Source organism: Pangasianodon hypophthalmus, chromosome 13, assembly GCF_027358585.1.
Source record: "Pangasianodon hypophthalmus isolate fPanHyp1 chromosome 13, fPanHyp1.pri, whole genome shotgun sequence".
In the NCBI taxonomy this organism is placed as follows: domain Eukaryota; kingdom Metazoa; phylum Chordata; class Actinopteri; order Siluriformes; family Pangasiidae; genus Pangasianodon; species Pangasianodon hypophthalmus.
Window position 1 is genome coordinate 19,991,296 of NC_069722.1, and position 15,221 is coordinate 20,006,516.

At 42.3% G+C, this 15,221-nt stretch overlaps 1 protein-coding gene across 2 annotated transcripts; it reads left to right on the top strand.

Annotated features, from left to right (window-relative positions):
* The first annotated feature begins 2,316 nt into the window (after positions 1-2,316).
* mcm7 (minichromosome maintenance complex component 7) lies at positions 2,317-14,903 on the top strand. Of its 2 annotated transcripts, none has more exons than XM_026916954.3 (15): positions 2,317-2,550; positions 4,410-4,489; positions 5,425-5,589; positions 5,689-5,813; positions 6,507-6,687; positions 6,817-6,954; positions 7,060-7,209; positions 7,403-7,517; positions 7,923-8,054; positions 8,148-8,231; positions 8,329-8,540; positions 9,071-9,336; positions 10,024-10,192; positions 11,539-11,648; positions 14,476-14,903. In XM_026916954.3, the coding sequence occupies exons 1-15, from the start codon at positions 2,520-2,522 to the stop codon at positions 14,684-14,686; spliced, it is 2,169 nt and encodes a 722-aa protein (XP_026772755.1). In that variant the 5' UTR covers positions 2,317-2,519; the 3' UTR covers positions 14,687-14,903. The 2 variants fall into 2 exon arrangements, with proteins under 2 accessions (XP_026772755.1, XP_053095304.1); XM_053239329.1 differs by lacking the exon at positions 2,317-2,550 and adding an exon at positions 3,659-3,897.
* The last annotated feature ends 318 nt before the right edge of the window (positions 14,904-15,221 follow it).

Genomic DNA, 15,221 nt, shown 5'->3' on the forward strand with positions numbered 1-15,221 from the left:
TGTACAGGGCAACATATAGAAGTGTATGTGTATATTTACATTTAAGGCATTTGGCAGACGCCCTTATCCAGAGTGACTGAAATTTCTCATTTATACAACTCTGATTATATATAAAATACACACACACACACACACACCAATCAGCCATAACATTAAAACCACTGACAAGTGATGTGAATAACATTGATTATTTTGTTACAATGGCAGCTGTCAAGGGGTGGGATATATTAAGCAGCAAGTGAACAGTCAGTTCTCAAAGTCGATGTGTTGGAAGCAGGAAAAATGGTCAAGTGTAAGGATTTGAGAGAATTTGACAAGGGCCAAACTGTGATGGCTAAACAATTGGGTCAGAGTACCTCCAGGCCTTGTGTGGTGTTCTCAGTATGCAGTGGTTTGTACCTACCAAAAGTGATCCAAGAAAGGACAACCGGTGAACTGGTGACAGGGCCATGGGTGTCCAAGGCTCACTGATGCACGTGGGGAGCGAAGGCTAGCCCGTCTGGTGTGATCCCACAGAAGAGCTACTGTAGCACAGATTGCAGAAAAAGTTTATGCTGGCTATAATAGAAAGGTGTCTGAACACACAGGGCATCTTAGCTTGCTGCATATGGGGCTGCGTAGCCGCAGACTGGTCAGAATGCTCATGGTGACCCCTGTCGAAAGCGCCTGCAATGGGCATGTGAGCATCAGAACTGGACCATGGAGCAGTGGAAGATGATGGCCTGGTCTGATGAATCACATATTCTTTTACATCATGTGGACAACCAGGTGCACGTGCGTCGCTTACGTGAGGAAGAGATGGCACCAGGATGAACTATGGGAAAAAGGCAAGCTGACCGAGGCAGTGTGATGCTCTATGCAATGTTCTGCTGGGAAACCTTGGAGCCTGGCATTCATTTGGATGTTACATTGGCACATACCACCTACCTAAACATTGTTGCAGACCAAGTACACCCCTTCATGGCAACGGTATTCCCTAATGGCAGTGGCCTTTTCAGCAGGACAATGAGCACTCCCAGACTGCATAAATTATTCAGGAATGGTTTGAGGAACATGACAAAGAGTTGAAGGTGTTGACTTGGCCTCCAAATTCCCCAGATCTCAATCCGATCGAGCATCTGTGGAATTTGCTGGACAAACAAGTCCAATCCATGGAGGCCCCACCTCACAACTTACAGGACTTAAAGGATCTGCTGCTAACGTCTTGGTGCTAGATACCACAGCACACCTTCAGAGGTCTTGTGGAGTCTGTGCCTCGATGGGCCTCCATGTTTGACAGATGATGATGTATGCGTTGGATCATTAGCCCTTCCTTTCCTTCTTCATACTGTTCTCTTTCTATAATTCTGGTACAAGTTAATCTTGGTTTCATATGTCCAAAGAATCTTGATCCAGAACTGGGCAGGCTTTTTTAGATGTTTTCTAACAGTTTAATCTGGCCTTTTTGTTTGTGGAGTTTTTATTCACCAAGGAAAGAATTCTGTTACCATCCACTTAAGTTATCTTCCATGGTCTTCCAGGCCTTTTGGTGTTGCTGAGCTTGCCAGTGCCAGTGCTAGTGCTGTCCATTAAAGTACTTATCAGTCAAGTGTCCAATTACTTTTGAGTAATGATTAAAAAAAAGAGAGAAAAAAATGGCAGTAATTCCTAAACTGCTAAGGCAATAGTTTTGTTAAACCCCGTGAATTAAAGCTGAAAGTCTACACTTCAATCACATCTTCACTGCTTCATTTCAAATCCAGTGTGGTGGCAAAATTATGAAAATTGTGTTACTGTTAAAATACTTATGGACCTGACCAGATATGGAAGGCCTGTAACCCTATATGTACACTAACAAATGTTCATAAAGAAAAATTGTCAGTTAGCATTAATAATTACATACCAATAGTTAAAGTGTATAACATTGGATTTGTTTTTTTAGGGACTTTTTTTAAGGCATTTTTTAAATAAACGACATTTAAATACTCTGGTAAGTTGTTAAGCTTATTGTATTATATTTAATATGTACAAGCTATTTAAACTGTTTTCCGTTTTTTTTAATGTCATCCAGAGCACTGATAACTGAGAATGAGCGCCGCCATTTTATTGTCAGCTTTACAGCTCCAGACTCGCGCGCTCCGACCCTTTTGTTCCGGCAGCCATTTTGGCGCGCTTCTGTCACGCAATGCAATTGGGCCCTGATGTCACGTGACGCATTGCGTTTCTCTCGGTTTTCGCGCCACGAAGAAATCCCGCCCTCTGTAACAGAGACTGGCGCAGCTTGATTGGTTTAGATCGCGGCTAACCGGGCGTTTTCATTGGTCTAGGGCTCAGAGCGTCCTGTGTTCTCATTGGCGGAGAGTGAGAGAAGACTCGCGCCAGTTTTCGCAGTAGTTCTTGATTGTGGGCAGCGTGTATATCTAACGCAAGGAATAAGATATATATAGTTTTAAAGAAGTTAAAACATCTCGCGGTAATTTGTGCCACATTCTGTGTGGATTTTAAAGGCTTGGGTGTCGGAATCTTTTTTTGGCTGAAAAATGGCACCGAAGGACTACGCGGCGGAGAAAGGTGAGCGAGTGCACGAGCTCTGAAGTTCATTCTCCATCCTTGACCAAGAATGAACTAATGCACACTTTGTACTCTGCGAGTTCGGCTAAACATTTGCTTAAATGCGATTAGATGTAACGTTATTTGCGGGTTGGAGTAGATCTGCTAACGCAAGCAGCCGGTGATGAACATTTCACCCTTTAGTGCTCTCACTGCACCGGGCAGCTGTGAAGCAGCGCACTCACTGAATGGCCTTTGTTAGCCTTCCTGCTAATAACCACTGTGGGTTACACGACTTTAACTAGCAGGCTGTCGATTTTGTGGCCTTGGATTTTTGGTTTTAAGTTTTTGGTTTTAGAATTACACGTCGTAAATCAGACTTTGAAAATGCACATACAGCATAACTTTAAAACCGAACGTCCAAAGTTTAGTATCTCCTGTCCCGTGCGCTGTGAGTCCCCTGAAAGAACCCGGATGGAGGGGCTGGACTAAAGTTACCCGGATGGACCTCCTAAAACAAAGAGCGCGGAGAGCGCGTGCTCAGCCATGTAAACACTGAGCACTAGCAACGCGTTTACATCCACCTTCATGCATAATACATATTTAACTATCAGTCTGACTTTAAATAAAATATTTTATCAAACACTATTCTATAAACTCGTCCCCGTGGCGAGATAAATCTCCGTGTTGAAGTGAGTGTGGGTTTCGCTTTAATCGCGCACCGCATTGTGGAGGAAACGGTAACGCTATGGCTCCGTCCCGAACGCCTTTATTATTAGTACACTTAGTAGGGAGCGTGTAGCAGTGTCTCTTCTTACTATTTTAACACACTGTGTTGCGATAGTGCGCTGTTTTTAGGATGAAGTAGTTTTTCTCTGGAAGTAAACGGCAGTTAGCTCCGTTGGGGGATGAGCTGTGACGCAGCTGGAGCTTCATCCGCGCGCGCGGAACACAGCCCCCCCTCCCCTCTCTCCCCCCTCCCCTCTCTGAGTGTTCAGAGTCCCCGCGTGCTGCTTTTATTACATTTTATTACACTCCTGTCCTTCACATGAAGCAGTAAATTCTGACGTTTTTGTGTGGGATGGCGTGTTTTTTTGTTTGTTTGTATATTTTTTAAATGATTTATTTATTTTTGCGGCTGTGACGATAAGGAGGCACTATTTGAAGCAGCGCTCAGAGCGCGTGCGCGCGGCGGAAGTGGACGCCTCCGTTACGGGGCTCGCCAGCCATGTGCTCCTTTGTTTACAAAAACAGCGAAGTTGTGTGTATGTTGACAATGCGTCGAGTAACGGGCTACGGACCTAAAGCTAACCGAGACGCCGACATTGTCTGCTCTTTCTTCATCATCGTGTCGCGCGCTGGAGGCTGGTTCGTATATAACAAAGCCAGAAATCTGGGCTGTGTATTTTTTTAGCTTTTAAAAGATGGCTGAGAGTAAGAGGGAGCTCAGGAGCCATCCAGCAGCTCCTCGGGATAAGTGTGTGTGTGTGAGAGAGAATAACTGAAAAGATAAAAAAGATTTGCCCTTTTTTTAAAAAAAATATATATATATGTCCGTCTGATATTTATATCTTATCAAATTCTATTGGTTTAATCTTCTTGTTAATTAACTATTATTTGTTTATCTCGTGTGTGAGTGTGATATTTTATTGGAAACGGCTGAAGGATCGGTGTGTACTACACTTTGTTGTTACTTCCTCTGCGGGGGGAGGGAGGGGGGGGAATGTGTGGTGCGGGGTCACGTGACTTGATGTTTGTCAACGGACGTGCTCGCGCAGTGCAGGTTTCTGTCGCGCGCCTATGCAAGGCCCCGCCCACTCCTGCAGGTTTACCTCAGAGGTTAATTGTGTGTGTGTGTGTGTGTGTGTGTGTGTGTGTAGAGAAATGTAAGCGCTTCCTGCAGGAGTTCTACACTGAAGATGACTCTGGGAAGAAGGTCTTCAAATATGGCGCTCAGCTGGTGAGAACTTTGCTGATTCCTTGCTTATAGTTCATTTTATTTTCATCAGTTGTGTTATATGAAACATCACTACAGTGTTTAAAGACAAAATATTGTGCCTTGTATCCAATAAAATAATTTAAAAAGTATCAAAATAAGAAATTAGACAGTGTCTAAAAAAAGAATAAACTAAGTAAGGTAAATAATGAGTGGAAGGTATTCCATCACACTACACTTTCTTGTAGTCTTTGTAACTCCAAACTTTTATTATATCGTCTTAATTCAAATATAGGCGTCTTAGGTTTCAGGTTACTCGTGTCAAACACACAGGATATACAGCTGCTTGTACAAATCGTGGGTGTGAGACTAACACTAGCTACCTGGTATTAGGCATGAGATATGATAAATATGAACAAAAGTGGCTAGATAACACAATGATGTCTGGAATGGTCATTTGTCCAAACACATTAAATCAACTTTTGATGAAGTGATTTCTGCAGCTCTTCATAATTTTTTTTTCCCCCCAAGAAAATGATAGATTTAAAAAAAAAGAGAGAGCGTGGCGAGGAAACGAGTGTCTAAAGCTGTTTTTAGTGTAAGAAATAACAGGAATAAGTATGTTTCACAGCATTAAGCATAACTATATGAAGTGGATAGTGGATAATAATATAAGTGTGTTCTTTAATTAAAAAAAAAACACACACACACACATTGAAATTGCTGTGGGAGAGGAAAAATAAAAAGCTTTGGAATGCCGTTATTGGAAAGTACAAGAAAGTATCAACTTTCAGGTGGAAGTGACAACACAGCACCCCATTGTTGATTATTTTCCTGTAATTTTATTAATGTATGATATCAAGAATTAGCGCATGCCTCTATAGTGCACGCTGCTGAGAGCTGAAACGTATTAGCGGTTCTGGTTTTCCTCAGTGTCCCGTTCTCCTGTTTGTTTGTAGGTGTCTTTGGCTCACAGAGAGCAGGTGGCGTTGGTGGTGGATCTGGACGACGTAGCAGAGGAGGACCCGGAGCTGGTGGAGAGCATTTGTGAGAACACCAAGCGATACATCGCACTGTTCTCTGATTCTGTGCACGAGCTACTGCCCGAGTACCGAGAGCGCGAGGTACACACACACACACACACACACTACTGCCGAAGTGCCTGAAATCACCTGAGTGGCTGTGTCTGCGGTTGTACATTTTGTTTTTGTGTTTCATTTCAGGTGGTGGCTAAAGATGCTCTTGATGTTTACATCGAGCACCGTCTGATGATGGAGGGAAGAGGTCGCGACCCTAACGACACGCGTGATCCCAGGAACCAGTACCCCGCTGAGCTCATGAGAAGATTGTGAGTGTGTGAAAGTGGTCTAGGGTTACAGTGCAGTGCTGAAGAACACCAGCCTGGGGCTTTGTAAATTTAACCCTGCGATGGTTAATTTCAGTGTCTTTGGTTGTATTCGGATTCACGTCACAGATATGATTGGGGCAAAGCATGATGTCTGTTAACAAAGTAATAAGTTATGAATTAGCTGGGTTTATCATTTTAGAGCGATTGTCGTAATATTTAATTAGATTTTATTAACTAGGTTATGTTAGTAAGCCAGCTAGCTAAGCATTGAAATGTGCAGGAAAGGGGGTACTCTGAGATCAGGGTTGGGAACCTGTGTGCTAGGATAAGACTGGTGAGACTAATGAAGCCATCATCCTTTTTGATATTTCTTACAATTCTACCATCAGTGACGGATACGTGTTCCGGTATGACTTTTTCATACTGTGATAATTGCCGGACATTTTAGTGCTTTTTTAAAAAAATATTACTGATATGTTTTTGAAAATTACTCCATTGTTTGGACAGCTTTTTAAATCTTTATTCTGATCAAATTTCAAAGTGCATGTTATTGTAGACAAGTGTTGCTGTTGCTCCAGCTCTGAGTGCTCCAGACTTTTTTGTTATAAATATTATCAATTAAAGTAACTATCCACATCCCATTATCACATTCTCGTTTCTCATGCACCTCGTATCTGTCTGTCTTTCTCTCAGCGAGCTGTATTTCCGTCCTCCTTCCTCCGCTAAGCTAAAGGTCATCAGGGATGTTAAAGCAGACTCCATCGGAAAGCTGGTGACAGTCCGAGGCATCGTTACCAGGGCATCTGAGGTCAAACCCATGATGGCAGTCGCCACCTATACATGTGACCAGTGTGGTGCAGAGACTTACCAACCGGTATGATGACCGAAAGAGAGCATCGTATTCACCAGCTATTTCATAAATATATTGTGAAAAATATGGTGACATAATTGGCCTGCTAGCTAATTGGCTAATTAGTAATTTGAAATGTTTTGTCTGTGACAGATTGCATCGCCGAGCTTCACGCCGCTGATCATGTGTCCGAGTCAGGAGTGTGTGACCAACAGGTCGGGAGGCCGTCTGTACTTACAGACACGCGGTTCGAAGTTCGTAAAGTTCCAGGAGCTGCGCATCCAGGAGCATGTTAGTGTGTAACGTGTTACAAAAACGCATATGCTTAATTTTAATCTGTTTAACAGTGCTTAAGTGACAATGCATGTTCTCTCTTCCTACGATGTGTATGTGCAGAGTGAGCAGGTGCCGGTCGGTAATATCCCACGCAGTATGACCGTGTCAGTGCGTGGAGAGAACACGCGTGCAGCTCAGCCTGGAGACCATGTGACCATTTCTGGCGTTTTCCTTCCTCTACTACGAACTGGATTCAGACAGGCTGTACAGGTATGCACACACTCCTCTTTTATTCAGACAAACACACGCCATATACATCATAAGACTACATCACACTGTTCATTCCCTGAGTTTAAGCACTATATTTTTTTAAGTGGAATATTTGTTATAAGTGTGCCTCTTGGTCTATGTCCACCTGCCTGTGCAGACCGTTTCAGCATGCCTCTGTCTCTCTGTGTCTCAGGGTCTGTTATCAGAGACGTATCTGGAGGCGCACTGTATCACACTGATGAATAAGACTGAGGATGATGAACTTGGGTTGGAGGAGCTTACTGATGATGAGCTCAGACAGATCACAGGTGTGTTGAATGGGGCTTTGTGAATCTCTTCAGTCGGTCTGTATCGATGCATTAAATAAGTCAGAAGGAATAAACACATCTAATGTTTCTGATTGAAAAATATACAAAAAATCCACGCAAACTGACAGGTTGTTTAAAAATTAGTTAAACATGTAATTATACATCGGTTAAACTGCTATTCAACTGTAATTAAACATACAGTATACATAGATGTCTCTGATAGACAAAATGCCTTTAACTGTTAACTGTGTATGTACATTTCATAGTGTATAATGTAGTGGCTAAAGTGAAATATATATATATATATATATCTCAGAATACTTTAAGTATTGACTCATTTAAATAGCAGATCTCAACAGTTGTGCTAATGTGTTTCTTGTTTGAAATTTTGTGTGTTTTGTGTAGAGGAAGATTTCTATGAGAAACTGGCAGGTTCAATTGCGCCGGAGATCTACGGTCATGAGGACGTGAAGAAGGCTCTACTGTTGCTGCTGGTGGGTGGGGTTGAGCAGAATCCACGCGGCATGAAGATCAGGGGTGTGTACTCTCTTCGCTCTCCAGATAAGCTGTGTTTAGTGACTCTGAATTACATGGGTTTGAGTGTTTAATTTCGTGTCTGTTTGGGTGTAGGTAACATTAATATCTGTCTGATGGGAGATCCCGGTGTGGCCAAATCTCAGCTGCTGTCTTACATCGATCGCCTGGCGCCACGCAGTAAGTTTGACACGCTCATATTCCAGCGCTAGGTTTGAGATGTATTGCAAAGGGATTCGAACAAAATGGCGCTTATGCTCACTCACTTTCTCTGTAGGTCAGTACACGACTGGGCGTGGCTCGTCAGGTGTGGGCTTGACAGCAGCAGTGATGCGTGATCCTGTCACTGGGGAGATGACGTTAGAGGGTGGGGCTCTGGTTCTGGCTGATCTGGGCGTGTGCTGCATCGATGAGTTTGATAAGATGGCTGATGCGGATCGAACCGCTATCCACGAGGTCATGGAGCAGCAGACCATCTCCATTGCCAAGGTAACGTTGGGTTTACGTTTAACTTACAGAAGCTGTTGTCAGTGAGGGGTCAGTAGTTGATGATGCTAAGTAACCACAGGTTTGTCTGTCAGATTTTAACACACAATGACACCATGAGTTCTTTCTCATTGGTGAGTTACCAATCAATGGTAGTATGGTGATTTGAGAGGCAGTCAAATGCTGGACTAGTTGTCACGGAAACAATGGTTTCATTGTCACTGCTGAACTTTGCCCTGAGATGATAAATATTTGTATACTATTTTTGACACAGCCTTCCGCGTGGTACCGTAGTATGCAGTTTAATACAGTGTGTAACGGTCATTGCGTGGATAAAGAGGATGTCGTGAAGGCGGATGGAAACATTGCTTTTGATTTAATGACGTTTTCCCTGGCACAGTGTATAGTGTTGTGTGTGGTCTGTGATGTAGCCATTTGAATGGAAATTAATCAAAAGAATTTACAAAAACATGCCAGTGTGTTTCTCTTGTTCTGTTTCCATAACTACTAACAATTGTGTGTGTGTGTCACAGGCAGGGATAATGACGTCTCTGAACGCACGCTGCTCTATTTTGGCGGCTGCAAACCCTGCATTTGGCCGCTACAACCCAAGGAAGAGCATCGAGCAAAACATCCAGCTTCCGGCAGCGCTGCTGTCACGTTTTGACCTGCTTTGGCTCATCCAGGACAAACCGGACACCCAGAAAGACCTGCAACTCGCACAGCACATCACACACGTCCACCAGCACTGCAAACAGCCGCCCACACACTACACACCTATCGACATGAAACTCATGAGGTACACACACACACTCTTTACAGAACGTCCCAAAGTGTTTTACTTCTTAAATATCACAGCAAAATGTCATACTTGCATCTATTTGTCGTTAGATTTAATGTTATGAAATGTCCCTGAAATGAGTGTCCCTTGCATTTTAACAGCTATAAACTGTTGTCCCCCCCCTTTTTTTTTTAATGCAGTTTGTCACTTTTTTCAAGTTTGAAACTGTATGTCCACTATACTATTTCCTGTGCAAGTTATTATTATAGAAATAATAGAATATGAGAATGAGCATATTAATATAAACCTTGCCAGCTCTGTTGTCTGACCTTCTGTTATAGTATGCTTATAGCATCTCAGTTCTGATTAATTCTTAATTACTTTTCTATTAGTGTACTTAACACACAGGCTATAACATAATAACATTATAGAACGTACAGTATGTACAGCAGTACGTGCCGTGCTCGGTAACTAAGCCTGTGAGGTACACAAAAACTGGCATGCATGAAAATGTTATCTTGGAGGATTTTTTTTTGTATTGTAGTAGTATCTTGATCAATTTATATACCACTGTAATGAAGAGGATAGAGTCAAAAAGGGTGTATGTGATCAGTCCACACTAATATAGGAAATTAAATTCACACTACTGAAGCAATGCATTGACCAATTTTTAATGTCTCTGTCTGTATTTTGTCTCTGGTTTAGGCGATATATCAGTAAGTGTAAGAAGAAGCAGCCTGTCATCCCCGAGGGCCTGACTGATTACATCACAGCTGCGTATGTGGAGATGAGGAAGGAGGCACGAGTCAGCAAGGATACCACCTTTACCTCCGCTCGTACCCTACTGTCCATCCTGCGCCTGTCCACAGCTTTGGTATGTACGCATGCACACGCACACACACACACGTCCCCTACTATATATATTGTCTGTTTGCTGTCCTGTTACACACACCCTTGCCATCACTGGTATGAGATAACGGTTTGTGTGTGATAAAGTGCTTACAGTGCAGGTAGTGTGCCTGTGTTCTACTGCATTGTGGGCACTTCTGTCTTACGCCCGCCACGTCACTGTAACACTTCCACCAATCGGAGATGAAACGTCATTGTGCGACATGGCTGCCAGCTGTGATCAGCCCTCCTCCTTGTAGCCAAACACACTGGAAAAGTATGAGTGTTTGGAACGAGGTTGACGGTACGATTTGTAAAGTAATGCTTGCACATGTCAAATTATTGCTCTGTCTTAAATGTCTACCTATTCCCTACACTCTGTAGTATGTTAATGCCAAACACTTTAGATTACCAATTGTGTGCCAGTTCCAACCTATAAGTGTAATACTTAGTGAATTGTACAGAACACTATGTAGGGAACAAAATAATGTGCACCATGTAGTACAGTAATAAAAGCACAGACTGATGGTCAGTAATGGATTTGGTGCAGTACCTTATTTGTCCATCAAGCCACCTTGGACGTGTCCTAAACCACACCTACTGATTTATAGACTGCACTTCACCCTCTGACACAGCAGTGCCTGATGGGTACATTATTGGGTATTAACCAATTGGAGTGCATTGTTGAATTTCATGTGTGCTCAGAAGTGTCCATTGTGCTTTATAAAATAGCATCATTTGATGCAGGATTAGGGGTCATGACGTCTCGATCTGAGCGGCTGAGTGTTAAAAGTGCTGTTTGTGCAGGTAGCTGACCACAAGACCTACTGCAGAGCCAGCACTTCACACACACAGCTGCACAGCACACACTTGTCAAAGCAATAATGTTTGCCTGCTTGTCATCCAGTGTTGTGAGTGAGCTGCAGTTAGCGCCTCTGACCAGCAGAAGGAGCCATTTGTGTTCACACGGGTGTCTTCTCCACGCTCTGGTTGTCGTGGCAGCGGTCAGCTTTGCGGGGTCGGCATTCAGCCTTCATCACTCACCGCTGTGCAAACCCATGCAAAACTGACTACACCTCGAACTGTCACAAGCTCGTGTGCTCAGAGCTTGGGGGTGGAGCTTCGAAGCAGCACAAGACCAGTAGAGAGAGTAGCTGGTGTTGAGAGGCGGAGACTTGGGCAATTGCTGGATTTTCCATAAGGCATTGCACTTGTCTCGGTCTGACAGTGCCGGCACAACTCGCTGTGGAGCATCTGAGCATATAATCTCTGTGTAATGGATGTCGTATGAATGTTACTGATGCTTATTGTTTGCATGTGTGTGGGTTGCAGGCGCGTCTCCGTATGGTGGACATGGTAGAGAAGGAGGATGTAAATGAAGCGATGAGGCTGATGGAGATGAGCAAAGACTCACTGCAGCCTGACAAGACAACTACCACCAGGTAAACACACACATGCAAGATGATAATGCACATTAGGGTTGTGAAGAGACACACTGTATCTTAACCCTTCACAGTCTCTCTCTCTTTTTTTTTTTTTTTTTTTTTTTTTTTTTAAAGGGGTAAATGTTTTGTCAGATTTATTTATTTATTTATTTATTTTCTCTTCTCTGTATTAAACCACCTTTGTTTCTAACTCAAGTGTTTGGTATAATTTTTTTCAGCACTTCAGCTTTAAGCATATTTTATTGTTTTTAATACAAGAGACTGTATTGATGTGTTTCCGCAGCCCACAAATAAGAGAAAATGCTTTAAAAAATTCACATTTTATTGAATAAATAAAAAAAACAGCTAAAAGAAATATAATATTTAAATATTTTGCATGTAAATGCAAAATATAAACTTTAGACGTGAAAAACAAAAGACCTAATGAACTATTTACAAGTAAAATAGATCAGTCGCAGGCAATTTTTTCAGTCTGGTCAGGTCTCTAATGTGAGTGTCTTTTTAGCTGTGCCATTTTTCAAAGTAGTTCTGTCCACAGTGAGGCACAGTGCAACATCACAGACCTTGCACTTCCATGGTGTCCACATTTTCTACCATTCGGCAGCTTTCACAGGTCCCGCGTCCTTGTGTGGCTTTCATAATTGTGTCTGTGGGGTTGGCGATGGCCACGGGTAGGTCCTGCACTGTTTGCCTGACCGTTCTGCTGGGACGCCCATTAATCTCTGTCCCGCACAGCTGGGCAGTGAGCTGTTCCGTAAACACATTGTTTGTATATACAAAGAAATTGTGTAGCCATTAGAGGAGTCAGCTAACACAAAAAACTTGAACCCCGGTTTTGTAGGCTTGTCCTTCATACAGTGGGTCATGCCAGTTTTAGCTTTTGCTGCCATCATTTTCTAATCTACTGCAAGCTAATGGCATGATCCACTATATGAAGAACAAGCCTACAAAATGGGGATTCAAGCTTTTTGTATTAGCTGACTCCTCTAATGGCCAAACAAATCATTTCTTTGTATATACTGGGAAAACAAGGGAAGCAAGTGGGAATCTTATGACAGCATTATGGCTCTCATAAGTCCAACTTACCAGGGAACTGGATACCACATCTCTGTGGACAACTTTTATACAAGTCCCAAGCTTTTCAAAGACTTGGCACAGGTACACTTTGGAGTTTGTGGGACATATAGAGACAACCACAACTTCCCCCAAAACAGAGTGCTCTGGACAAAAAATCCCCCAGAGGATCCATCAGATGGATCAGAGAGGACCCTCTTCTGTTTTGTGAAGTGGATGGACACACGGGAGGTGTCTGAATGCTCTACAATTCACCAGGTCTTCTTAGGGAATTCTGTCCAAAGGACAGTCAAAACCAGAGGCGAGAACTGAACTGTGGAAAATGTTCCATGCCCTGATCCGATTCTAGCATATAACAGAGAAATGGGTGGAGTTGACTTGTATGACCAACTGTTGCAGTATTATACTATGTGATAAGACATTTCATTGGTACCAGACACTGTGCCTCATTGTAGACAGAGCTGCTTTGAAAAATGGCACAGCTAAAAGGACACTGACGTTGGAGACCTGACAAGACTGAAAAAATGCCTGTGACTGATCTGTTGTACTCGCAAATAGTTTTTTCGTTTTCACTTTATATTTTACATTTATGGTATTAAAAAATACGAAAACATTTCCTTGAACTTGTTTTTCTTCATTTATTCAATAAAAATGTGAAGTTTTTTTTTTTTTTGGGTCCCCCTCCCCCTTTTTTCCCTATATTTGTGGGCTGTGGAAGCACTTATCAGTACAATAATACAGTATCTTTTATTGAATAAATGAAGAAAACAGGCTGAACGGGTCCCCCTCCAGTGATTTTTTTTTTTCTTCCTCCCCCCAACACCATAAATGCAAAATATATACTTTAGAATAGAAAAACAAAGAACTCTAGTGAACTATTTATAAGTAAAAGAGATCAGTTGAAGGCATTTTTTTTTCAGTCTGGTCAGGTCTCCAGTGTCACTGTTCTTTTAGTTGTGCCATTTTTCAAAGCAGTTCCTGTCCACAATGAGGCACAGTGCCACATCACAGGCCTTGCAATAGCTGAGAGAATGGTGGCAACAAAAGCTAAATCTGGCATGACCCACTATATGAAAAACAAGCCTACAAAATGGGAGTTCAAGCTTTCACTTTCACTTTTTATTTTGCATTTATGGTGTTAAATACTGAAGGAAAAAAAAGACCCACATTTCATTTAGTTTGTTTTCTTAAACCTCACATTTTTATTGAATACATTTTTATAGGTTTTTTTTTTTTCTTATTTGTGGGCTGTGGAAGTTCCTATCAATACAGCATCTTATGTTTAAAAAAAAAAATAAAATAAAATATTCATTGGTTAAAGTTGTGCTGAAAAAAATTATACCAAACAGCAAATCAAAATCTTTGGCAAAATATTTCCTGGGGTTGTGTGTTTAAAACCAGTTACTGTAAGTCTGACTTTTTACACTTCCATACAAGAGCCACCTAGTGTCCTTCACCTCCATCATTAACCACTTACATAATGCAGGAACATGCTACACAAGACTTGTGAAGTGCAAATACAGCAGTGTGAGATGAGTGCAAAATGTACAATACCTGACATTACAGTCTACAAGTAGTAGACTCTACATTTATTGTGCAGTTTGAATAGAAAACCAGATGGAGAAGTGTAGCAGCAAGAACGGTAATAAGTCTCATAGCAGCACAATAGCAGTAATGGTCTTCTAGTTTAGGTTTTTGGGAGGTTCTTGATTAGTCTTACCTGTATGTCTGTCTTTGTGTGTGTGTGTAGGTCCCAGCGCCCTGCCGACGTGATCTTTTCTCTGGTGCGCGAGTTGGTGTCTGAAGGCGGGAAGGTGCGGGCGGTGCGCATGGCTGATGCAGAACACCGGTGTGTGTCGCGCGGTTTCACTCCGGCTCAGTTTAATTCTGCGCTTCAGGAGTATGAAGAGCTCAATGTGTGGCAGATCAACAACACGCGCACACGCATCACCTTCGTCTGATACACACACACACATGCACACGCTTCTGCAAAGCCTTCTTTTAACACACCTCTGTCTGTGTGTTTGCTGGTTAATCGGCTGTGGCTTATTAGCATATTGCTATCGGACTTTTGTTATGGCCTTCCTGTTCAAGATGAATAATATTGAGAGTTTGTTTTATTCTGTACATATTACTCCCTTAATAAAGCTCTGCACGTACATATCTAGTTTGATGCCAGCCCACGTGTTCGTTTGTCTCCTTTACTGCCAGTCGTCATTTTCAGTCCATCAGGCTTTTTATCTGTTAATCAAAAATACAAAATTCTATTAATTATTTTATTGAAGAAAATATTTAGAAAGTTTCTGTGTAGGGGAATGCACATCTGTGTCAACCTTGCCAGTTTTACAGAAATAATGCACTTATGTATTGCCCTTTTTTGGTAGTAGGACTGGCATGCAAATATCTACTGGCAAATATTATTATGCACATCTATGAATGACCAGCGCTCTCTCCCACCCTCAATACCACGACTGAGGTGAGACCCTTGAGCAAGGC